The sequence below is a fragment of the Hypomesus transpacificus genome, chromosome 12 (genome assembly GCF_021917145.1).
Source record: "Hypomesus transpacificus isolate Combined female chromosome 12, fHypTra1, whole genome shotgun sequence".
NCBI lineage: Eukaryota > Metazoa > Chordata > Actinopteri > Osmeriformes > Osmeridae > Hypomesus > Hypomesus transpacificus.
The window spans coordinates 2,264,694-2,289,773 of record NC_061071.1 but is presented as its reverse complement, the minus strand read 5'-3'; the positions used below and the strand labels follow the sequence as shown (position 1 = coordinate 2,289,773).

The following is a 25,080-nucleotide window of genomic DNA, read 5'->3' as shown; positions in this document are numbered from 1 at the left end:
ACTGGTCCATAAGCATAAAACTAGGCAAAGAGTCATAGTGAACAGGTGCTTGTGCCCATCCCATATGGGAGGCTAGACTCAGCAATATCCATCAAGCGGCTGCTACCAGATAAAAGGCTTGCCTGCAGCTGAGCACTTTGGGTTGTGTGGCAGTTCATCAGAGTGATCCAGACAGTCGGGTGAACCATCACATTCCCACTGGGCACTCGGCAAACAACGCCCATCTGCACAGCGGAACTCCCCCAATCCACAGGAGCGGTACTCTGTGAGGACACACACGCACGCACACACACACGCGCACACACACACACACACACACACACACACACACACACACACACACACACGCACGCACGCACGCACACACACACACACACACACACACACAATAGGTAGGTACACACACAAGCATGTAAAGACCGGGTGAAAAATGACTGTGTGTTTTTGTGTCAGAAATCATTGACTTGTGTAAATCCAATTCAAAACAATGGTGTTCAACACTGCAATAGCTACACATGGGATGTAGGGAACTCAATAAGTTACGGACCACACTCGGGTGACTCATCGGAGTTGTCGCCACAGTCGTCATCATGGTCACAAACAAATCTCTGTCCGATGCACCTCTGATTGTGGCATCTGAACATCCCCTTGATGCAAGTACTGTTGAGGGCTGATAGAAGAGGGTCACAACAGGGTTATCCTCTGTAGATGTCAATCAAGGACCATTCTTCCATGATGACATACTTAGAAAAATATGTATAAAGAGGTGGTTGCTTCAGTCTGGATGTCACGTGTAAATAAACGTTTGAGCTGTGTGCACAGTGCGTGAATGCGTCGAGGGTGAAGTCAAGGGGATGGCTCATGGACGAACAGCACAGTACAAGAGTGAGTCTCACCACAGCCAGCAGCAGAGTGTTCGTCACTGCCGTCGGGGCAGTCCCTCTCCCCGTCACACAGCCAGTTCTGAGGCACGCAAGCGTAGGAGGCGGGGCAACTGAACAGGCCCGGCCCACAGGTCACCGAGCCTGGAGACGCACAGACACACAGTGACTGGAGCACTCAGAAAATAGGACACCCAAGCCCACTCACATGCGTAGGTCTCCAACCCTGTCATTTTGAGGGAATGGTTGGTCATCAAGTAGGGCTTAATATTCCCAGAAGGAATTAGCGCATCCCTAACATTCAACCATGGGACTACAAACTGAAGCCATGCAATGCTGAAGCCAATTCAAACACGAACCACACATCTCTTGGCTCTCGTCCGAGGCATCGCCGCAGTCGTCCTCTCCGTCGCAGAGCCATTGTTTGTCGATGCACTTGTTCACGGCGCACGCAAACTGGTTCCATAAACACGGAGAGTCTAAAGTAACGGAGAACTGACGAATAGAATTAGGGTTCTTAACAGAGCGTTATTCTGTCAAACATTCTGTCAAACATTCTGCTTCCATGTGTCGTGGAAAGAAGAGAAATGGCATGGGTCAATTGCAAAACCCAGGACTGCATAAATCTCCTGCTAAAAGGTAGCATTACATGTTTCCATTTGTTCCCATGCATGTGGAATTTATGAAAAATTATAACAGTAATTTTTTAAATGGGTTCTGCGACGTAGTGTTGGGACAGTCATTTGGTAAGCACTTTCAAATTGGTACTCGCCTTGTAAATCAACCCCTTTACAAAAGAGTGCAAAAAGAGGCAAAGTATTCCAGCATGCATAAGCACATCCTAGGGCACATTGTCCGTTTCTGTTTATTTGCTTATGTGTTTATCCCATCGATTTCACTGTGGCACGTTGCTGCCTTTTCTCCTGCCGCCAACAATCTCCCATTTGCAACAGCCGAGGCCAAGGTCAACACAAGATGCGGAGAGGGGTGCGGTGCCTGGGAATCACTGTGTGTCCTCCTGGGCACTGGGAAGCTTTCCAAACACAACTCAGCAAAGGAATGCACATTCACTTGGAATGCGGGGTCAAAGAGCACTGCTTAGGTACCTGCCCGGGAGGATTGTGGGCTCCAGTTATGATTCTTTATGAGACATTAAAGGGCTTTGAAGCGGATCCTCCACAGGATCAAGTAGGGGAGTAAAGATTTGGCTCAGCAGGAGAGAGGAAACACATCCTGAAGCTGCACTGTTTGATTTCAAGACCACCTTCCCATAGCCGGCCCATCCTCTTATCTGACAACAGCTCTCCGGAATATTGACCAGAGAGACAGCAGGGGATAAACCGTCCAAGTACATCAGCCTGAAGTACTGCAGCTCTTTCACACTGGACACATCTGTTCCATACAATCCTACTGTAGTTGTAGAATGAAGCTACCTTTCCTTGAAACCTAAGGCCTGATGGCTTCTTTATAAAGTTGATCCTCATCATGGAAATGGTGAAATGCTCTGTTTCTGTATTAAATGTGAATGTATGATTGTAACGGTAAAAATACATAATGCATCTGTTTAAGTATTCTACGAGCAATGTTTATTCTAAATATTCATGCATAACAACTTACATATCCAAATATCTGAAACGTGATTCCTGAGTGGGCAGCAGGGCTTACGTACCGCACTGTAATTCGTCTGCTCCATCTTCACAGTCACTCTGGCCATCACAGAGCCACACACTGGAGATGCAGTTCCCACTGGGGCACGCAAAATACCCATCAGGACACCCGTGTCTTAGGGAGGCTGGACAGGAGCAAGATACAACGGTCAATCACGGAGCATGACACTAGCTTCTCTTTTATTATCAAGGAGCAGGACTATAATAAAGGTGTGTCAGATCAGATACTTTATATTATTCTGTACTACATATAGTATCAAATATCAAATACTCTCTACTAAACTGTAAACACAGACAGTCCACTTCATTACCACTAGAGCTTAATCCCCTCATGATTCAACTCATCCAGAGTATGTGCAGATCTACAGTAGAGAACAAGAGTTTGTCACCTCGGCAGAGAGCTTCATCGGAATAATCCCCACAATCGTTGGCTCCATCACATATCCAGGACGGGTGGATGCAGAGCGATGTGGAGTTGCAGCTGATAAACTCAGCCTCTTTCACCCCGAGCTGAAAGTAATCTGAACAGTCCAGGTTATCTGGGAAAACAGTAACGTCCCCCACATTAATATCACGACAACAGCGCCAGGAGATATGAGAATTACATTGGAGGGCCTTGACAAAAAGGCTTATCTTACTGCAGTTCTTTTCATCCGAGGCGTTGGCGCAGTCGATGACCTGATTGCATCTGGACGAGGCCGGAATGCAAGTCCAGTCTTGGCAATGCCATTCCGAAGCACCACATGTTGCATCTAAATGTGAGAATAGACTGTTGGTTAGAGGAAATAAGATAGCATTTCTTATTCTTCAGGTAAAAACAAAGGGACAGGTAGATAGTACATATTGCTGTATTAGAGATGTTCTGTGCTGGATTGCAGTCGTTTATTCTCTCACTTTTACAGTACACCTCATCTGAGTTGTCACCACAGTCGTCGACTCCATCACAAACCAATGCGTTGGCCACACAGCGCCTGTTAAAGCAACTCCTGAAGCCTTGTCTGCAATTTCTGTTATCTGAACGAGCAGACAAAGAAAAAGCTAAATTGTCCAACTGAAATTTGACAAAGTAGTGATCACACATATTGTGTGTTGTGCAATTTGATGAAGTGAGTCTATTAGTCATTCCACAGAGGTCCCGGGAGATTTTGCTAGAAGAAAAAGGATTTTCACTGGAGGAAGCTGCTAAGACAGTAGGATCAATGGGGTGCTTACCACAATACTGCATTTTCTCATCTGACTTGTCTTTGCAGTGAGCTATTCCATCACACGTGAAGAGATAGTCAATGCACTCGCCATTTCCACATTCAAACTCAGTGTGGATGTTGCACAATGAGGTCTTAGCTGCAAAATGAGAAAGGGGTACTCTTTGGTTTGAAGGCTTCATTACAGACTGCTTTTTAGTGTTTTGAGACTGCTTTTGTTATCAATTCTTTCCTAAAAATCCTCGGCTAAACATTTTTTTTTTTGTCATACTAATTCCCACATCAGTCAGAAGTTTTTCTCATTTTCCTTGCACATAATTTCACCTTGCAAAACTTAACAGACATCGCTGCTTGTATTCTCTGCTTCTCTGTGGACAATGGGAAATCCATACACAGCTAAAAATGTTTTACACTGTGTGCCCTTGAATAAAATACCATAGATAATTTCCGTGGGTTTAAACTGTCATATGCAAATTGACATCTATGGTCCAGAACCTTCACAGAGTCTACTATGCCCAAACTAAATCCACCAGTTAGCTAAATATCCTTACTTCACTCCCAGTGGGCTTATGAGTAAGACTGGATGTCAGGTTCAAAGCGGAGTCATTAGACCTTAATGATTGGCTGTCGAGTGGGTGGAGGAGGTAAAAAACGGTATACTTACATGCACATCTGTTGTCCTCCTGTAACACGCGTTGCCCTCTGCAACTGCAGTTCACTGTGCCTTGTGGGGTGAGAAGGCAGAGGTCGTGACATCCCCCATTCAGTACTCGACAAGGAGACAGCTCACCTGGAAAAACAGCCAACATCCTGATGAGAGGATGTTTCTGCTTCTGCATGCACATAATAAGGACAAGGCACATACATAGTTATGGAGGAAATATGCTTTAAAGGTTGCCATTAAATTGGAGAAAAAAAAGCATACAAAATGAGTAATTGCGCACAATTTATCAACCCAAGATTTGGAAGTGACTGCCAGAGTGATTTAGCTTCCAAAAACTCTGCTAACATTTTAAGGACGCCCGTGTTGCGGAGGCATAGGGAGTCCTTCCCTGCAGACCCTTGTTTGAACTGTGCTTGGCACTGCCGGTGGCATGAGGAGGAAAGCTGTGAATCATAGCCTCGGTGCCTACGGCCCTGCCAACACGGACAGGGAGAGTGCTGTGATGCAAATGATGAGGATTTAGCTGAGTGCACTGGCCATGCCACAGGACGGGTCAAGTGTCGAGGGGCTGACTACATTCCTGGACCTGGCCTTTATTCTTCCTAGCACACTTGGGTTGCATTGTGAACTTTCGGAGAAAAGTATTTCAAATGAACTATTGAAAGAGAAATTCTATTCATGGTAACCTAGGCCACAGAAACATAATTACCTTCAACAAATGGAAGCAAACAAGGTTGTGCAATGAGTAACAATGGCGCTAGATTTGAAGACGTTACTTGCTGTGCAAAACTTTCAAATTTCATAAAATATTGTGTTTACAGTCAATCACTCACAACTGTTGGTGTCCTTGGCGACCACAATGATCCCCATTGGCTGGTGTGGGATGTCAGCTCGCAGAACTTTGACGTTGCCCCCTGTGTATTTATCTGCACGTACCACAGCCCTTCTGACCCAGTCGGACCAAAAGATCAAGTTCCCATAAATTGCCAGTCCAAAAAAGGTCCCCGGCCCTGACTCCAGGATAATCTGCAAACAGAAGGGAAGAAGAAGTGACTGTTTAACGTGTCGCCTCCTGTGGTGTGGGCCTAATGGATACAAATGCCTTAAGCCAAGAGGCTGAAGCACTATCAATTACAGTTCCTGTGTGTCCGTATACAGAGAGAAGCCTCAGCGTTTGAGGAAAGATCTTCCATTGCACCAGGAGATGATAAATTACTTTCACACACCACGTAGTGTAAATGGTAGGTAAGTAGATAGGCAAGTACGTACTTTTTTTATCCCAAGGGGATATTGTATTGTTAAAGGTACAAGATAGAAATAAATCACAAACACATTTGTATCAAACAAAACAATTTAACACAGTAAAACACTATACAGTAACCACATAGCAACACTACCATACTATACTACAACACTCCACGACAACAACAACACTATACAATACTATTCTACACTACTATAGAATAACAACACTGCAGTAACAAATAACGAGTTCCATTTGTGAGACCAGTGTCATGTATGCTGCGAAAGTATAGTATAACCCAGCAAACTGTAAAGATGATTGTCGTTACATACATTCAAACTATTGAATATAGAGAGAGGTGTACCAAGTACTGTGACATGTACCAAATAACAAACAGCTAAACAGTTGAAAACAAGCAAGGAAAAAAATGCAGTGTAATTACAGTTCAGACTGTGGATGATCGGGATGATGGTGTCAAGATGAGGGTAGGAAGGAGAGAGGCTCATTTTGTTCAGATTTTGCAGCATTTCTCCAAAGCTCCAGGCTTTCTAACTACCCATTACATGAGGAGCCCTGTCATTACAGTCTGATGTCGGAAGAAAACGAAGGTAAAACCAGTAATAGAAAGACGAAGACTACTAAGAAAAATTGTGAACAACACATATATAATGCCCTAAGCACTACTCTACTTAATTGGTAGGTACTCATAGAAAGTTTCGTTCATTTAACTTTGAGTGCTTATTTCTCTTAAATGAGCTACAAGGGGACAAATAGGTATATTTTAGGTCTAAAGCACCAATGTATCACCTGAGAGGCATGTGACTAAGAACTACTATGGAAGACACTGAACTACGGAGAGAAAATTACCAACATGCATTGATAGAGCCATGTTCATAATAGCTTTCATTCTATTGGTGAACAAAACAACCAGATGGGTTGAAGCATCATTAATTTTAATGGTCTGACATGTGAAGGACTGGAAGACAGCCGGAGCTTTGCATCATAAATCCATCATAAATCCATACGGTAAATATTGTATGCCAAGAGGAGCATGTCCCTGGCCGTCCACATACCGCACGCAGGGCTTAGTTCCAGGTTTCTAGGCTGGGTTTGCCAGATCGTGGGCTTTGTGACACATCCGTTGTTCCAGGACACTACACTGTGAAATATTGTAGTGCAGTGCATCAAAGACCTCCATCACAAGCGACGCTAAGCCTTGCCAGCCTCTATGGCAGCATTTGAACATTCAAGCTGTCAAAACATCACACATCTCATTAAAACGCAGTTTCCTTAAGTGGCCACATTCATGACTATGCATGGCCATGATGGCACAAGCAGTCCATGTACAGGGTGGCACTTAAAGGTTGTTCAATTTGACATCTGTTAAGTACTAAGAGGAGCCAGCACGCTCAAAGTCTATTTGACAGATCGGACTATTTGAGAGTAGTCAAAATGCTGTGGAGCAAGAAAAAGTTTGGGTACTCCAAAAAGAGCTAAACGGCTTCAAAGTCTTAGTTTTCAGACAAGGCAACTCCTTTCCTCGCTGCACTGAACAATAATCAAAACGGGGTGAGACACCTTCCATCGGCACTAAGTGAGAATAATGAAAACTAAAAGAAAGAAATGGCGCCATGACTTTGAAGTCAAATCCTAGCTACTCACATGTCTTTGAGAGCCGTCATATTCACATCGTTCAATCTTCCCCAGGGTTCCGTCAGAGAAGTAGAGTTTCTCCGCCTTGTGGTCGACGGTGAGGCCGTTGGGTGTGAGAACGTCCGTACTGACGATCCTCTGGATGTTGTTTCCCACAAGCGTAGCCCTCATTACGCTGGGATGCTGCTCATTCCAGTTAGTCCAGAACATCAGACTGGAAAATCGAGGACATAATAAAACAATTCAATTTTTACCACTGCAGGGAAATGTCCCTGCATTGATGACACAGTTAGGACTGGCACGCACATACACACAAACCTGGGACATTACGTTGAAAAAAGGTCTTAATCAAGGGCTTATGTGTGTGAAAGAGCTGCATCGTTGGAATGGGGAAAAGCTTACGGAAAGTACTGTGATTGTACTTGATTTCTATGTTGTTAAACCTTCCCTAACCCCAACCACATCTAACTATGGGTACAAATAGAGAGGCCTGAATCCTATCCTCTGTCTAAGACTGCAGGCGCTCAGGAATTATTTCACTACTACTTGAACAACACTTCAAATTTCACATAAAAAAAGACATTTCTATGGACAGAAATTGGCATTACAATAAAGTAAACATTCGTATAAACAATAAAATATACTCATTTCAAAAACATTTTTTTTTTAAGCTGGCATTTTAGTTTTCAGGGATCAGTAAGTCTACTGTAAAGCAGCACAAACAGACAGTGTGAAGAAATCCTTTCCTGTGATCATTCAGTCAGCTTCTTACCCAGTGTGCTGTAGAGCACAGAACTCAGCATGTGTTAAAAGTCAAAATGTGTGATCTAAGATGCTGAAGCTTTTTTTAAATATATATATATGTCCCACAAGTAGAGACTGCAGCTTTTACACATCCATCACAGCACACTGAAAGTTCCTGTTATCCGCGCATAATGAGAACAACTAGGCCCCAGAGAATGTACAGTAATGGGGGGTGAAAACAACAACACCTACTTCTGGCACTCCTCCAAAACCAAGGCATGGGGTTGGTCCTCCTCTGCCATGGTGACAACAGCCTCTCTGAGGAAAGCCCCGGGCTGTCTCTGGTCTAGGCTGTGCCTGCTGATGGTGGAGCTGGTGGAGCTTGTCCAGTAAATTGAGTCCCTGGCTCTATGGTAGGCAAGGCCTTCCACCGAGCCCACATCTAGGGAGGAGCAGTTAAGCTAAATTAACTGGATTTCAATGGAACATGAGAGGTATTAGACAGACTACTGTCAGGAGTCAAATTGTACCGACGAGTTTCACACTAACTACTGTGAGCGAGCCACAATTCCAGTTTATAACCTAGCACAGAAAAAAACCACAACGTTTCTACAAGAGTGTACAAGACAATTGTACATGACAGACGTGTCTTAGTTAGTGCCGACAAAAGCTTACATGCTGGATCTTTGTTACATGTGCACGCTCAAGCTTAAGACACGCATTAATTCATAACCACCCCTCCCTCAGTCAGTTTGATAGATCTTCTCCTCATTCCTTTACCGGTCAAACGTACAGCATCTGAGCCAAGTCAGCATGGAGCCTCGCACACAGAAGCTACAGAACAGTAAGTGACAAGGATTTGCTGTCGGGGCAAATTAAAGAGAGAAACGACTATACTTTTAAACCCTCTGCAGGGGACTGGCTGGGTTCAGTGGTCCTCTTATAAAACAATATATCAAATTGACATAAGATAGCAGGTGCGCTCACCTCCTGACATATTTTATGTCCGACTTAAAGGTGGGAAAGATTTGTTTGCCATTGGAACAATGCTTATCCAAGGCAAGAGTTGAGGATTAACAGTAACATTCTGGATAATTATGGCAAGATTTTGTCAAATGAAGCCATTATGGTTCATTGTTTGTCTCGGATGATTGACGCGTTGAGATCACAATGTTTATCTGTCTCTACTCATAGAGGCTCTGGTATAGTAAGATCCATTAAGAATCTCATCTTGAACGTGCCCTCTTTCCCTCATCTGATGTTTATGAAAGAAAGAGAAAGAAACCAATCCAGTTAAGCTGAGTACTACAGAACAATGCAGATTTGAAGGTAGGCCTCACAGAAGATTTCATTTTGTGTTCCATTTAGCAGCCATTTTTCCCAAGAGACATACAAATGGTGCAGTTCAGCATAGGATCAAGGATCAGAATCGATTTGTTCTTGTTTTGCCGTTCAGGGTCTAGGAACAATCTGTATTTACCTCATCGTAACTACCAGGCATGGTGAACTCTTAATACAGATGGAAGACAAAGTATCTGTGTTCTGGAACATACAGGATGCATCTTTTATAGCTCTGGTGGTGTATGGAACACAAAGAGCTGTACAACCCCCAGCCTTCACCTTCTTCAGCTATAGGCTGACGGTACATGTCTGCAGATCACCCATACAACTCAAGCCACTTAAAAACTTGAAATGGAAATACTAAACCGACCCTGGACTGACCCAGCAAGTTTCCTCCAATGGTTTCAATAGGTTGTACAGTACATCTCAATAAATGAAAGACACTCAACCACAATGAGTTCAAAGCATTAGAATCCTGTCATGGCGAGTGGTGGTGAGGACCAGTGCAGTGCAGGAGAGTACGCAGACGTGGAGTGAACCAAGGGGTTTATTCTCGAAAAACTGGAAAACAGACAGAGTACTCACAGGGACAAACTGTAATAACAACAAAAAAGGCTGGACACATAACAGGAACCTAAATACAGAGAACCAAACAAGACACAGATGGACACAATGAAACCAACGATAACGAGACACAGGTGAAGACAATGACAGACACGGAAACACTAGGGCAGGGCAAAACTGAAACCAGGGGTTGCACGGCTGTGGCCGTGACAAATCCATACACCTCACTGGATGGATGGTTTAGATACTGTTGTCCTGATAGTCTAGCAACGACTTCACACTGCTCTGAATTACGTAAGGTGATGGCAACGCGAAGGAAAGATCAAAGTCAGCGTCAGACTGCATTCAAAAGAGTCTGGAGTCTGCGTCTAAATGTCGACATCGGCTCTGTGAGGCACGATGAGGTTAGGTGGGATTCCTCCGATTTCACACTTTAAATAAAGGAGCGGTGAATCCTTTTTTGTTCTCATCAAAGTAGAACCTTTCATATTGGAGGAGAATGTTAACATCTTTGGGCAAAGCAGCTTCACCGGCTCATCAGAGGGCTCTGATGTCAATGAAGGCAACACTGGGAAAAATAATGCAGACACAAGGAGCCTGCCATCTTTCTGACAGCTCCACAGGCCATCTGGGGAAAGGTACAGTCTTTCCTTTTCATGTAAATTCAAAGCCATACAACACGTAACAAAGGTCAAAAACAGGACTACAAGCATAAAATCGTCATACCCAATAGGTCTGTACACCTTCTCTACGGCTGCAGTAAAAACCAAAGTCAAAATAAAGCAATTGACTTACTCTCAACAACCACCTGTCGCCCAGACCAGTCGTCGTTGACCACCTGTATATTCCCAAAATGGACGTCGCTGTAGAATATTCGGTTAGTCCCTGTCGAGTCCTGTCGGAAGTGGAAGGCCAGGGCGATGATATTCCTAAAGTGAGCCGGGTCCTCATAGGGCCTGACGGGGGAGTTCAGGTCGCTCTCGTCTGACAGGTGGACGCTCCTCAGGACGGTTCTTTCGGAGTAGAGCAAGTAGCCGTCGTGTTTGAGACAGTTGAGGCCATCCACAGCCAGGTGCCCATGGGCGCAGGCACAGGTCCTCCTACCACTGCCCTGGTGGAAACACAGCTGCTGGCACCTGCCATTGTCTCTGCCGCAAGGGTTGGTTCCTGTCGGCGGGAAAATCAGGAATACATCAGATACAGTGTTATGAGCTCTCACTTTGAAAGAACATTTTGATCCTAAAATACCAGATTCCATTGAGAATGTTACATTATTGGACAATCAATCTTTACTGAGGGTAATGCAAGAGGCTGCAATATACCAATTCTCAAGTGACTGACACAGAAAAAAAAGTGTTTTACAACCTTTCTCCCTGTCTCGATTAAAGACCTTCACATCCTTCAGGTTGACCCCTAGACCGCTTCTTAGGGTCACCACTTCCGTTGCGTTTTTCTTGGCGCATCGGCGGATGGAGCCGTTGGCGAGGGCCCTGTCGCACAACAGGACGACAGTGTGAGACACAAGAAGTTTGACACCAGCTAATCAATGGCCCTCCGCTAATTAGAATCGAAGAACTCATTAAATTGCGTCCGACAGCTGGGCTGGCAGAAGGTGAAGGGACCTATCCTTGCCATGACATTGACGTATGTACGATTTAAGCGGGAGAGGTGTCTGTCTTTGCGGTGCAAATGACGGAGCTTTGCTCAGATTGGTGCCGCGACCTTGTGTGGGAAGGTGGCTCATCCTACAAGGGGGGTGGGAAGGGCCGGTGGGGTGCGGGGAAGGAGGGAGGCGAGGGAGGGGGTTGCTGCTGAGGAGAGCAGCTGGTTTCCATGGCCCATTTGGTGACTGTAACATTTATGGAAAAATAAATTACCTGTCAGACCAGTAGATGTAAGCTCCAAAGACTGCCAGTGAGAATACATCCGCCCTGCCGTCTGACAGTACAATCTCTCGGCTCTCGCCGCTCTCAAGGTTGATCCTCTCTATCTTGCCCGTACGCCCATCGCACCAGTATAATTTATTTTCCTAGAATGCAATTTGAGAATAAACATGGGTGAGGCGGGTCAGCTCTATCAACCTGGGCCATGTCATTATCAAGAGATAACAGGTGGGAGTGTAATGCCTCTTTAAAATCAGTGGGGGATCCAAATATGCAGGGTGGGATTCAAAGTGCTGTGTAAGCACTCCGACCGCGAAGTGCTGAGGACAGCACACCTTGTAGTCCACAGAGATCCCATTGGGCCAGGCTATCCCAGAGTTCACCAGCACTTCCTGGTCTGAGCCATTCAGACGCGCCCTCCCGATACAAGGACTCTGGCCCCATTCCGTCCAGAACATGAACCTGTCCACAACCAATAGCCTTAGAGAACATGTCATGCAGTTTTGCAATTGACAGTAGGAGCTGCCAAAAGTTTGATACAAGAAACTGAAAAGACATAATGGCTTTACAAATACCAGAGATACCCTGAAACAATGACAGAGCATTTTCTTGACTTTTGCAGCACTCTTTCTCGCTCTGTCTCTCCCTAAAAAAAAAGTGTTCTTTGTTCCTTCAGGAAACGTCTTCAAATAGTTCTCTTTTCAGGTCAGACAGAACCATCTGTTCTAAAAGGCACCTTTAATCAGGTGTCTTTATAGAGAGGAATTTCTAATTCCACTGGCCTAAAAAACTGCCTGTCTTGAACTTGGCTTACAGACAATTTGTTTTACATAGTGGCATATATTTTTATTTTGAAATGAGTGTCTAATCTGTTAGACACTCATCTGTTAGTAAATGCATTACAGGAGGTTTGGCTTACACCAAGGGAGACGTGAAGTTAAACACTAATCACATGTCAATCAAAATCCCCCCTTGTTCTTTCCAACAATACTGTTTTTAATGACAGCACACACAGTCTCCCACTACAGGCATTCCTATTGGATAGAAACAGCTCACATTCAGAGACTCTCAATCATCAACCGTGGTGCAGAGAGGGCTGTGTTTCTATTGCTTAGTCCACAGGATAGCACTCTATTGATTCTCCTGCTGATGAGAGCAGCGAGAGAAGGGCGGAGGCGCCCAGAAAAATGAGAATGAGGCTGTTGGCACAGCTTGAGCTTCACCTGCACAGGCTAATTAATGATGTCTCCCTCTAACCCCCATTCCTCACAGCGTCTTATGCATTCATTACCTCACAGCTCCAAGCTCACACTCTCTCTCCCACACACACACATATACACACACACACACACGCACGCACGCACACGCACACAGGCAGAGTGTTTATGTACCTCATATGGCAATCAAGCTGATTGCTTAAATCTAATATAGACTTTGAAATATGTCAACAGTAGGCCCAGTGGATAGTCTAGTTTGTGTTGTGAAATTGGAGGGTAACCTGTCATTTAGTTTAATTGCTGCTTTCCAATGAGTTGGTAAGAACCATGGGGATGATAATGTGCTCCATGCATCAACATTAGCATTCAAAAGGCTGTGTACCACCACTGGGTAAGTGTTGTGTAGCATTCATTCTCAACCCTCTGCCATCATCGCATCTGATACACTACTGCATGGCTGCTATAGAAACAGTGAAGAGAGCCAAGCTTTCCATTCATCAGGGTTTCTGTTACTGTAAGTAATATTTCCAATTTTATATTTAGGTATAGATATATCAAGTAGGTAGCCTTCTAAGTGAGGATGAAAGCAATGTTGTTGTACGCACCCTTTCACTGGGTGCACAGCAATGGCTTTGGGCTGGTCAAGTCCTTCAGCTATCACCACTGAGCGATACAAGCCACTGAGACGAGCAACCTCAATCAGATTCAATCCGTGGTCCGTCCAATAGATATTACCTGGGATCAATGATAACCAGTTGAGCTCATTTGAGATGCATGAGATTGGTATTTCTGTAGAAGAGTTAAGAGGACTTGATAAACAGCAGTGACTCGACCTGCAATCCAGTCTACTGCAATCCCTTCCACCCGTCCAATACCACTGGTGACTATGTCCTCTCTCCAGGTCTGGTCTCTCTTGACTCGGGATATCCTGTTTAAGCCCAAGTCCGTCCAGTACAGAGTGTCGTTCCCTGTTGACATCAAGAGGCAAATACGAACAGACTTTTTCATTACTAAAGCCTCTTAACAAATAAAAGAGCTTTATTTCACTTTGCAAACAAAAGAGGGCAAGAAAGCTAGACATTTACCAGCATGGAAGTCCAGCCCTACAGTGAACTGTGTGCCTGTCACCGGCATCAGGGTCTCCGTTTTGTCTCCAGGATCCAGAGAAATCCCCCTGATACTCTCATGCACAGAGTACATCAGGAACGGCCCGAGGCCTTTGGAAACACAAAGCACACTAATTGACAACCGCAGACAAATTCATAGCCGTTAAAGAGTTCTGTGAGGATCTTTGCTCCTGGAGTGGCCAGTTACCTTCGCATGAAGCCCGGTCTCGCCGGAGATTGTAGCCCAGGGTGCAGGTGCATCTCCGAGAGTTCTCTGAGGTGGGCAGGCACAGCTGAGAACACCCACCGTTGTTTACCTGGCACAGATTTCTCCCTAGACAGATGAAAGGAGAGAGGAAGCTACTGCTGTATTCGTTTGTCATCGCAACTTGACTCCTAATGATCCACCCAGAGATACTTTCGGAAGTGGACGGATTAAGGCCTTAATGTTGAGTGTGGGCGTTTTGCTACAGAGTGTGTGAGAGTAACGTTGTCGCCTGTGTATGTTGAGAAATAGAGCAGCTTTGAAGCATTCAGCGGGCTCCTCTTTTTCAGACACCTAGACTAGCTCATTTGAAGCTGAGTAATGAGACGTGCCCCGTTTCCCATGTGGTCGGTGTCAAAGAGATAAATGAAGTAGCTAATCGCTCCGCGGAAGTTTGAAGAGGGAGTAAAAAGATTTACCTTTAAGACACCTTAATTGCCATTTTCAATGCTAATGGGGCGTTTAAGTGCTCCACGGCAATTTTGGTAAAAGAGCTGGCATTAATATGGATGATACTGCCAGTAACCTACGAACAGATTGAAAAATATGTGGCTTGCCACTGCCAGTCACCATCTGCAGTCCAGTTTCACTTGAAAGTTAGACAGATATGCAAATGTATATTACATCTAGATTTAAATGAAGAGAGTGACATTTCAAACATACAAAATCAGAATTTGTAGAGAGGGAATATTTTGAATTTGTTGTCAGTAATCTGTCTTACCTCGTTGGATGTTGTTGTCATACATCTTCATGTTGACAATCCCAGTTGTTTTATTTCGTAGTACAGTCAAATTTAGGCCATTTCTCTTAGTAACAGTCCCCAACTGAGCCGAACTGTCTGCAGCCCACCACAGCTTGTCGCCTGCAGATATTGTTACTATCAATCCAAGTTTATTTCTACAATCACACAACGGCATAAAAAAAAATACTGTTCAATAATGGACCCAAGTTACATTGTAAAATACTTAATGAATCAACCATCTTCATTACAGAAAAAGGGTCACATTAGTTTTCACACTCGATACTTAGTTCAGAACCAGAACAGCTGCAGTAACATCCCATGACCCCTGTTACAGTGAATGGTTGTGTTAGTTGTAGGCTACAGTGGTTTGTGTAAACCTCCATACTCTGCCCTTGCTGTATTCCCCTGCTGCAGGAATACAGTAGGCTGACTCATGGGATCCTGATAAAATAGGCTACATGCGGAGCTTTGTTCAGAGAATTGGGACTTGGAGATTTCTTATCCTCCACAGCATGTGATATGAGACAGCGAGAGAAACAGGAGCTGGAGTTCATTCTTCCATGCTGAGTCTCAAGGGCTCGAGTCCTGGGAGGAAACTAGTAGAACCAGGCCATGTGACACCTTTCCTATCCTATTATACATAGTGAGAGCTCCACAAAAGAGGCCAGACACATATCGAATTGAGTCTGGGCTAGGAAATTACTGACGCAGGGCTAACCTTGAACCAAGGTTTTTCTTTTTTTGAACGCGTCAACTGGTCTCATGTGGAACAGTCAAAAAAACATTTCAAAATATGTACTTGTACAGATTACAGATACATTGCTGAACAAGCCTACAGCCAACCTGCCAGTGACATCAATTGAACCAAGTCACAATGGGAGGTAACACTGAGGAGTTCAACTACAGTCACTGGACAGGGAAAAGATCAGTGCAGTTCAGTCAAGACAATCACGTATTAGATTTGAGCATTTATTGTTACATGACATGGACATGTAGATTTACTTTGGCGGAGTGGATGATCTAAGGGAAGCACTCCCTGCCTCCTCGATGCAACACATACATACATGACATATGAGGCAGGGAGCAATAGAGATATAATCCCCCTGTTGGATAGATACACAGACAGCATGGGGGAGAAGGGGACGGTGGAGGGTGGCAGCAGCACTGATCATACAACGACCGGGGTGAGTGTGTGCATATCCGCGCGTCTTTTAAAGACGCCTTATCAGACGTGGCCCAATGGATATTCGCTGCTACATGGGTGTGGTAGTGGGAGGAGTAAGGAAGGTGGAGTAAGACACCTTACGTCCCCGATCACTGACTGACGCGCGCTGCCCGATTGCCCTGCCAGAACTAGCTGCGCTTATTTCATAATTTACTTAGATTTTCTGCGATAACAACCACTAGAAAGAAGTCTGTACATATTTTATGGTAAAAGCATTAATGTACCCTTTCAATCATTACGAGTTCCCACCTTGTTGTGTTGATAATTAAGATATTCTTGAAATTTTTCCTTTGAAAAGACGGCCTTAAACAAGGTCGTACTCCATGTAAAGTTGCAGGTTTTAAAACAGTGGATTGAGAGCATTCCTTGCTAACTGCATTGTATTTTTATCTAAATTTTTTTATGAATTGTCACATTCACTAACAGTAAAAGGTAAGTGTCCATTGAGACTGGAGAACCTACCAAGCTAAGCTATTGTAGTAAACTGTAAATGGTAAGGCTTAGACAAAACTTGTCATCTGATATATAGGAACATAATTGCATTACTTTTCCACGGAACCCCTTTAAATTAATCAAACTCTAACCAAATGGTTGTAAAAGTGTTTTATACATGAGGGTCATTTGGTTTAAATTTGAATTAATGGTAATTTCCCACATGATAAAAATAGTTCATAAAAACAACCAAAAAGTCTTCATAGTAATCAAGATTTAGATAAACAGCATGCATGACCCTCTTCTTCATCATGCCAGAGGCTTCACACAAGGGGGAATCTGTCATGGTCTAAACTCTCACCCATAATGGCCAGGGCAGTGCCCATAACCAGCTGTTTCCTCATGGACTCCAACACCTCCAGACCGCTGCCATCCAGGTTACACCTGTTGACTGTGCCGTTGCCTGTGCTGATCCAGTACAGCTTTCCAGATGTGTAGTCTATTGAAAGGCCTAGGACAGAAGCATTGGCAATAGACTGCGTGAATGGGGAATTATAAATGGATATGTTGCCGCTGAGAATGGTAAAACAGTATGTCCACACATAGGGAGAATCTTAGACAGTTTTTTTTGCATAGTTTGCTATGGCAACAAATGACTCTTTGACTTTACCAACTGGTTCTCTCTGGTTTTGGTGAATAATCTTGCTATTGCTTCCATCCATGTTTGCCACATTTACTGTATTGCCATCTGTCCAATACATTTTCCTAGATAGCAGAAAAAACAATCAACAATGCAAGATAAACAAATTATCTTTCAAATTCCCTAGTCTCCATTACTTGACAGCCTGTTCTTTGCAAATGGTGAAACTTGAAAAAGGACTTAAATACCACAACAAACAGATTTTCTACATCTTACCCTTTAGATGGGTGCAGAACGAGGCACTTTGGTTTATCGATTCCGTGAACAACAGAAGTTCTGAAAGATCCATCTAGATGAGCCACGTTGATTTGTGTTTCATGATTCTCCGAGCTTATCCAGTACATGTTCCTCGAAAGCCAGTCAACTGCAAGCCCTCTCACGTTCCTAAGACCTTAAACACACACAAAAACTTGTGTTAGATGCATGCTAATAAACAAGTATACAGTGCTTACAGAGGGTACTTATAGTGGTAAACTGTAAACCAAACCACTCTGTACCTCCGGACACAACCGTTTCTAAGGCAGTCCCATTGATAAAAGCTCGTCTGATGGCCTGCGCTTTGACATCGGCCCAGTAGATCCTCTCCTCGGAAGCCGCTGCGTCGTAGTCCACGGCTGTGACCTCATCGATGTCAGGGACAGTCAGGGCCGTGATGATGTTCAGGTAGGGATTGCCGGTGTCCACCCCACGGATCTCACTGCGTGTGGCATACAGAAGGAACCTTCTCACTGCTGTTGGAGAAGGAAACAGCACAATCCCAACATCAGCATATATATTTGCAAAGAAACTTTCTGAAAACTTTGGTTTTCAAATGGTTATCCTTGTGTGGACTCAAAATCTCCTCTTATTGTTGAACTCAAGTTGAACCGAGTGAAGAGAAGAAAGAAAAGAAAGAACAGGGACAAGGTTCTAATCTAGCTTTTGGCCAAGGCTTCCTCCATCTCCCAGACAATGTCTACCTATTTTCTTTCCTATCAGTATCTGTCAGTTATGCAGTCTACATGCTGTGCGTCATGTAAACATAATCACTCTGCCCTGAACCTCGAGCCCGGCCTATTGTTCACTTTTTGTAAGAGTTACAACATAAAAACACTTCGTGAAGAGTGTGTACAGTCTAAAGGCCACGTTCGGAGTGTGCCGTTTCTGTCGAGTGTACTGTAGACTCACTGAGGCACGTCCTGTTGTCGGCAGAGAGTCGAGTGAGGTGTGGGCAGGTGCAGGACGCCGTGTGGTTGTAACTGATAAGGCACAGGTGAGAACAGGGTCCTCGACCTTGGTTCCTCTCACAGGGGTTGGGGGCTTCCAGCAAAAGGGAGACAGGTAGAAAGAGGAGGAAGAAACAAAGGATGCTGTTTTTAGAATCTGAAGGCACATTGCAAGCACATCAGAAACACATGCAAGCATGAGCGCATCAGACACCCAAAGGAAGATTTGACTGAAATGCGGTACCGAACCAAGTATTGACATTTCCATTGTTCTGTCATATCATCGACAATCGTCCATGTTTTGACAGAAGCTAAATCAAACCATACTGACAGCTGCTGGGTCATGACTCTTCTGTAAAGACTGAAACAAAAAGTCTCCCATGACAAACTGGAGCAGATTTATTCTATGTCAGAGAAATAGGAAAATAGAAACTGAAAAGCATTTCAGTGAAAGTAAAAATATCACGCAAGCAATCCAAAAGGAGACAAAAGACAAATACAGCATCCATAACCAGAGACGGCAGGCTCTTCATTTGGTTAAGTACTGTACGGTACAAATCCAGTGGCGTGTTCAGGGAGTGACCTAGGGTGGCACGGGCCACCCCTGAAATCTGATTGGCCACCCCAATATCTTAAAATATGATTGGCTATATGCCCAGTCAGAGGCGGGCCACCCCTTGTGCCACCCCTATCAAAAATGTCTGGACACACCCCTGTACAAATCCATACATGACATCATGTTTACCATGAGGCTGCCTGCTGGGATGGTAGATCCGCAGATCAAAAGGCTGAGCACTGGTCTTCTGCACCACTGTCACATTGGAGCCAGTCCATTTATTAGCCCTGGACAGAGTGTTTGTCCTCCAGTCTGTCCAGAACACACTGCCCCCGTATACACACACAGCGAAGGGGTGTGAGAGGTACTCGTGGCCCCGGAGAACCACAATGACGTCGGTCCCATCATACAGTGCTGAGTATATAGCGTCGGACCTACTCAGAAGAATACAGGCATTGTTTAATAGACATTACAATCAAGTTGATTGGATATAAACTCCACATTCCTCCATGTGGAACATGGTCTACTTACCTGGCATCAGTCCAAAGAATCCTCTTTTCCAAGTGGTCCAGGGTGAGGCCATTGGGCCAGGCTCCTGTCTCCATGTCTTTGTAGACTATGTGGCGTCCTTGCCCACTCATTGATGCGGCCTCAATCCTGGGGAAGGTGGCACCCCAGTCTGTCCAGAACATTATTCTAAGCACAAACAAGCCGGTGTAAGCTGTCAAATTTTGTTCGTAGTTTTTGGTGCTTTTTTTGGGTGAGTGTTGGGATCACAGTATTTACACAGGTTCAGACTGCATTGTAGAGAACCAACCCATGGTCAGGATCCAGAGCGACGGCTCGAGGATGCTCCATCCCCCCGGCGATCAGCGTGCTGCGGAACTCGCCGTTCAGCTTGGCCACCTCTATTTGGTCTAGGTTGCTGTCAATCCAGTATAGGTTCCCTGCTATCCAATCAACCGCAAGACCCTCCGGCGTAGCCAATCCATGTTGAACCACTACCTCTATCCCTGAAACACCTGTGCACCACCCACCCCAAAAAAGAAATACATTATTCAAGAAGAAACTAACAAATAATTCCGGCACTTGGACTGAGTGTACAATAAGAATGACCTTGGCTAAAATATTCTGTTATAGAAACTGTTCCAGAGGAGCTCAGAGTAGAAGCAACAAAATAATTTGGGGCAGATTCCTGGCTCAATCAAAAATCCCTAAACAGCCAAATTCAGCTGTTTGTAATCAACCACAGCATGGATAGTGAACTGTCATTCCTCAGATATTCTCCAGGTACCAGCACCAGATGGGATGTTATTAGAGTGGGGTAATGGAGCTGGTGAGTTCTAAGACTCTGAAGAGACATGGAGAAAGCCCTGATTGCTGATAAGTGATAACTACCAAAACACTTCAAATTGCCCTGTATTCAGACCTTGCAGCTCACATTAAGAGAGCATTTTTATAACTAATGCCTCTGCTACATGTAACTACTGGCACTGCTTTAGGTGATACAGATATGCATTTACCTCCGGACTTGACAAGCTTCCCTCTGTAGATTTTGTCCTCAACCACATCAGTCCAGTAAAGGAGACTATGGTTGAAGTGAAAGTCTAAGGCAATGGTGTTTCTCAAACCAGGCACTAGGAGACTGTAATCTCTTCTGTGAAGATCTATGCGCCTGATCTCATGGCGGATAGAGAAGATGATGAAAGCCTCAAAGGAATCTGACAAATCACAGACAAATTAGTCCAAACATGAAAAACATGGTGTTACACGTTCGGATCGTTCACACACACAGACCGTTCCGTGAATTGTCTTTCGCTCATTTGAATGTGATTTTTTTAAAGAAAAATTATTACAAACAGATTTTCATGTTTAAAGCCATCTCCCACTACCCATAAAAATGCACACATGATTTGAATACATCTGAAAACCTTTTAAAACCAGTCCCGTTTTTAGAAGAGCACCAGCCACCCCCATGTGCAGTTTCGCATTACATCAGTGTTTGCCAACAGGCTACTGCTTTGGGGATAGCTTTTTGGGCATTTCTCCAGAAGAGAGGTTAAAGTCATGTCAGCCATGACAGTTTGAAGTTACCTGTGCTGTGGCAGGTCTCCCCATCCAGACCCAGCCTCCAGCCCTTGTAACAGGAGCACTTGACAGTGGTTTTGTACTGCTCGCACGCTTGACTGCACCTGAGGTGCTGGGAGCAGTAGTCTACCGCCTCACACGTCCTGTTGTCTGGGCTGAGACGGAGGCCCAGAGGACAGGCGCACACCACCCCCTTTCCCGGGGCCACAGCACACTGGTGGCTACAGCCGCCGTTCCTCAGGACACAGTCTTCTACGAGATGAGAGGAACCGTGGAAAAACACTCAACTTTACAATGCACCTTTGAGAAGTAGGTGGAAAAAAAGGATTTGAATGTGTTTTTCCAACTCAAATGCATAGTTGGAGATGAATATCAGATGGAAGAGGATGTGTGGGGGGGGGGATACAAAGGTTGCTTAACGTGTATCATTAAACTGAAATGTATTGAATGAGAAATTTTTATCACTGTCTTCAGTAGGTGAACTATATCAACTATTCTCAAAGCTGGATCCCATAGAATTGGTAGGCAATCTCTGCTTGCAAAATCCCCTAGCCTGTTCATGTGCCTACACTGTCTATTCTGAATAGTTTGGAGTTCTTCCAATGAAAAGCTTAGAGCCGGGTCAGCAAGTATTATATCATATTCAGTTTCACAAGTTTGTTATTTTCCCTGCTTTCCCTTAGGATGGGAACAAGAAGATAAACGGTGCCAAAAGCACTGCAGGGGAATAAAATAGCTCAAACTGTCAAACTAAATCTGCTGGTCATTTAGGTGGAGGAAAACCACTAACTCCAAAGATGATAAGGATGGAATCAAAATATTTACCACATGAATGCCCCTCGTCGGAGTGGTCAGCACAGTCTAGTTGGCCATTGCATATGCTCTCGGGCTTCAGGCAGGTAGAGGTATCGTTGGCGCAGGGGTATTTGGGGGCCTTACAGACGTAAACTTCACAATCCTCTTCGTCAGACTGGTCCTCACAGTCATAGTCACCATCACACACCCAGTTCTTACTAATGCACTTGCCTTTAGGCGGAAACAATGGAAACGTTTCAATTTATTGTCTTTGTCAGAATGTTCTGCCATGTTAATACCAAAATAAAAAATATAAATTCAAAGGACAACCATACTCCTAAATGTGACCTTTACACTTTACACATCCAGCATTCGGATTTACTTTGTTCCGTCTGAACTGGCAGAAGCCATAAAGATTCAGAAATCCTCACAGAAGTCACGGTCTGAAGTCACACAGAAAGAGTGATGGAAACAATCTAATCTGAAAGGGTTGAAAAAAAAGATAAAAGAACTGAAAAACAAAATTGATTTGAGTAATAAACCGCAAAGCCACAGTGCATACAAGTAAAGTGTTTCAAGTCCTTTCTTTCGATAAAATACGTTTTTAGATTCTAAGTAGAAAAACTGACCAACTATATATTGTCTTTTTGCCAACTGTAGAATAAATGGGATTTTCTATGTGCTAGGTTAATCACAATCAGTAGATCAGATATTACCTTATCATCTGTACACATATTAATATGTGTTTCTACTGTAACCTATAGTGTTCATGTGACAGTCACAGCTCTATGATGTAGTATCTGCCTGCCTATAATAACACATACCTTTTGGCTTTATGTCATCTTTGTTTTTCTCTATTCACTATAAACAACATCCTCTGACCTTCAGAACTGAGAAAGGTACGATTGAAAACTAAATCTGATGTTGTGTTGTCATTTGTTGCCAGAGATCTGGTTTTCTCTCCCGATTTGCAGATTGATAATACTTTATAAATCTAAAACACATTTGAACTAAGTTGTTCTTTTAGTGAAAAGACGGATGGAACATTTTCTTCATCATATAACAGATTGGAACAGTAAGGTAAACATGACCAATGAGAGTTCAGGTTTGATTAAACTATAAGGACTATTCAGGCCTCAGGAAATGAGGTAACATTATAGTGCAGCCAGGCATCAGCCAACCTTAAGGTGATTTTAAGAAAAAGGAATCATTGAAAACAAACAAGGTTCTGTGTTGTAAGTGCATGCATCTTTCAGTGATCAGCTATAGCTACTGTGCTGGACACAGAGAGTATGGTCTTTTTATACAAAAATGATTCCTATTGGACTAATATTTCTCTTTACCTAGTAAAAGTACTTTTCTAATGCCAGCGTTTGGTAAACAAATTTACAAATTAAATTCCATCAAATATCTTGGAACCTGCACTGTATTATTTTCTGTGGGTCGCCCTCACTTTACATGTAATTGCAGTGTAAAATGTAATGGTTTTACTGTTGTGGAAAGTAATCAATACCCTTTTGCCTGCTCATAACCATTCTTATACATTACCAGTACAAAAGTTTGGACAGATTTTAAGTGTACTTTTAAATGTACTGCAAACATAATACTTAGTTTCACATCATTCTTTTTTTCTTTTGTTGTAGCTGCATGATGACTGAATGATTTACTCTCTCCCATGGGATGACCTCTTAACATTTGAGTAAATCAAAGATTCTTGTGTTCAGCGATGTTCCCGAACACAGAATCACATGAATCACCACAAGATAACATCCCAGTGCACCCTCATCCTACTCACTCTGAAAACACTACGGCCTGTTTTGAATTACTAGACATGTGGAACTATTTTAGGAGTCATGTAATGCAATATACCCCCAAACGTTCCACATTAACATCATAAATACATTGTGGAAAGTAAGAGCAAGGACCATAAAACTATTCTTTATTGAAGGGAGGGCGCTCGGCAACACCTTAATGATTTATATTTACATGAATGCAGAGCTATAGAATTGGACAGTGTTTTGGATGCACACCAACAGAGTGTGCTTTCGCATACACTTGATAAGTCCTAAATCTACAAAGTCAAGTTGTCTGTACAGTACACAACTTTCTACACCAACTGGTGTAGCTGCAATCAAACTTACCTGATGTCTTGCAAGGAAACTTGGTCTGGGGGTCACATAGTCTGCCGGAGCCTTCGCAGTTTGTCTCGTCACTTCCGTCTTGGCAGTCCTTGTCCCCGTCACACAGCCAGCGATCAGGGAGACATGTCCCGTCCTCACGGCAGTGAAACTCATCCCTGTGACAGTCTTCGGATGACTGTTCTGCTGGAGAGAGACACGGAGAGGACAAATGGTCAAATGGTAAACAGGGGTAAATAAAGCGTGTAGAACACCTTTTTAAATCCTATAAATATAATGACAGGAAACTACTGCGTGTAAACTTTGTAATATATTAAAACAGTAACTACTGTCCCAAATGATACAAGACACAGATGTTTTCTCCCACAGGAAGGGAGGGGAGTTGTAAGCCTAACTCCGTCCAACTGACTTGTCTCATGACATGTGACATTCTCATCGCTGTGGTCTCCACAGTCATCATCTCCATCGCAGACCCAGTGGGCAGCTATACATTTCCCGCTGGCACACTGGAACTGGGCACTGGAGCATGCATGGGCACAGCCCACCTCGTCACTCCCATCCCCACAGTCATCGTCTGTAGAGGAGGAGGAGGGGGAGGAGGAGGAGGAGGAGGAGGAGGAGGAGGAGGAGGAGGAGGAGGAGGAGGAGGAGGAGGAGGAGGAGGAGAGGGAGGTTATGAAATACTGAAATAGACATTGAGTATATTAATGTCTTGATAGGTGGGTATACTGTGACTTTTAAGGGATCACCCACATCTGACGGCTCATGA

At 44.0% G+C, this 25,080-nt stretch overlaps 1 protein-coding gene across 1 annotated transcript in view; it reads right to left on the bottom strand.

The window, feature by feature from the left end:
• The window catches only part of lrp1ba (low density lipoprotein receptor-related protein 1Ba), a 69,525-nt gene that overhangs the window by 25,963 nt on the left and 18,482 nt on the right, over positions 1-25,080 (bottom strand). The window contains exons 19-53 of the mRNA XM_047031530.1: positions 24,721-24,885; positions 24,315-24,497; positions 22,204-22,404; positions 21,385-21,630; positions 20,814-21,011; positions 20,108-20,312; positions 19,822-19,986; positions 19,480-19,724; positions 18,697-18,828; positions 18,027-18,260; positions 17,746-17,920; positions 17,500-17,594; positions 17,191-17,340; positions 15,152-15,292; positions 14,374-14,499; positions 14,145-14,276; positions 13,893-14,027; positions 13,665-13,794; positions 12,178-12,304; positions 11,837-11,988; positions 11,325-11,449; positions 10,755-11,126; positions 8,307-8,496; positions 7,320-7,524; positions 5,248-5,440; positions 4,415-4,540; positions 3,761-3,889; positions 3,443-3,562; positions 3,187-3,300; positions 2,938-3,087; positions 2,551-2,673; positions 1,241-1,360; positions 897-1,025; positions 548-670; positions 123-263 (exon numbers count right to left, since the gene is read on the bottom strand). Of these exons, the coding sequence (XP_046887486.1) occupies positions 123-263; positions 548-670; positions 897-1,025; positions 1,241-1,360; positions 2,551-2,673; positions 2,938-3,087; positions 3,187-3,300; positions 3,443-3,562; positions 3,761-3,889; positions 4,415-4,540; positions 5,248-5,440; positions 7,320-7,524; positions 8,307-8,496; positions 10,755-11,126; positions 11,325-11,449; positions 11,837-11,988; positions 12,178-12,304; positions 13,665-13,794; positions 13,893-14,027; positions 14,145-14,276; positions 14,374-14,499; positions 15,152-15,292; positions 17,191-17,340; positions 17,500-17,594; positions 17,746-17,920; positions 18,027-18,260; positions 18,697-18,828; positions 19,480-19,724; positions 19,822-19,986; positions 20,108-20,312; positions 20,814-21,011; positions 21,385-21,630; positions 22,204-22,404; positions 24,315-24,497; positions 24,721-24,885 (5,697 nt within the window). The remainder of the gene's footprint in view (positions 1-122; positions 264-547; positions 671-896; positions 1,026-1,240; positions 1,361-2,550; positions 2,674-2,937; positions 3,088-3,186; positions 3,301-3,442; positions 3,563-3,760; positions 3,890-4,414; positions 4,541-5,247; positions 5,441-7,319; positions 7,525-8,306; positions 8,497-10,754; positions 11,127-11,324; positions 11,450-11,836; positions 11,989-12,177; positions 12,305-13,664; positions 13,795-13,892; positions 14,028-14,144; positions 14,277-14,373; positions 14,500-15,151; positions 15,293-17,190; positions 17,341-17,499; positions 17,595-17,745; positions 17,921-18,026; positions 18,261-18,696; positions 18,829-19,479; positions 19,725-19,821; positions 19,987-20,107; positions 20,313-20,813; positions 21,012-21,384; positions 21,631-22,203; positions 22,405-24,314; positions 24,498-24,720; positions 24,886-25,080) is intronic.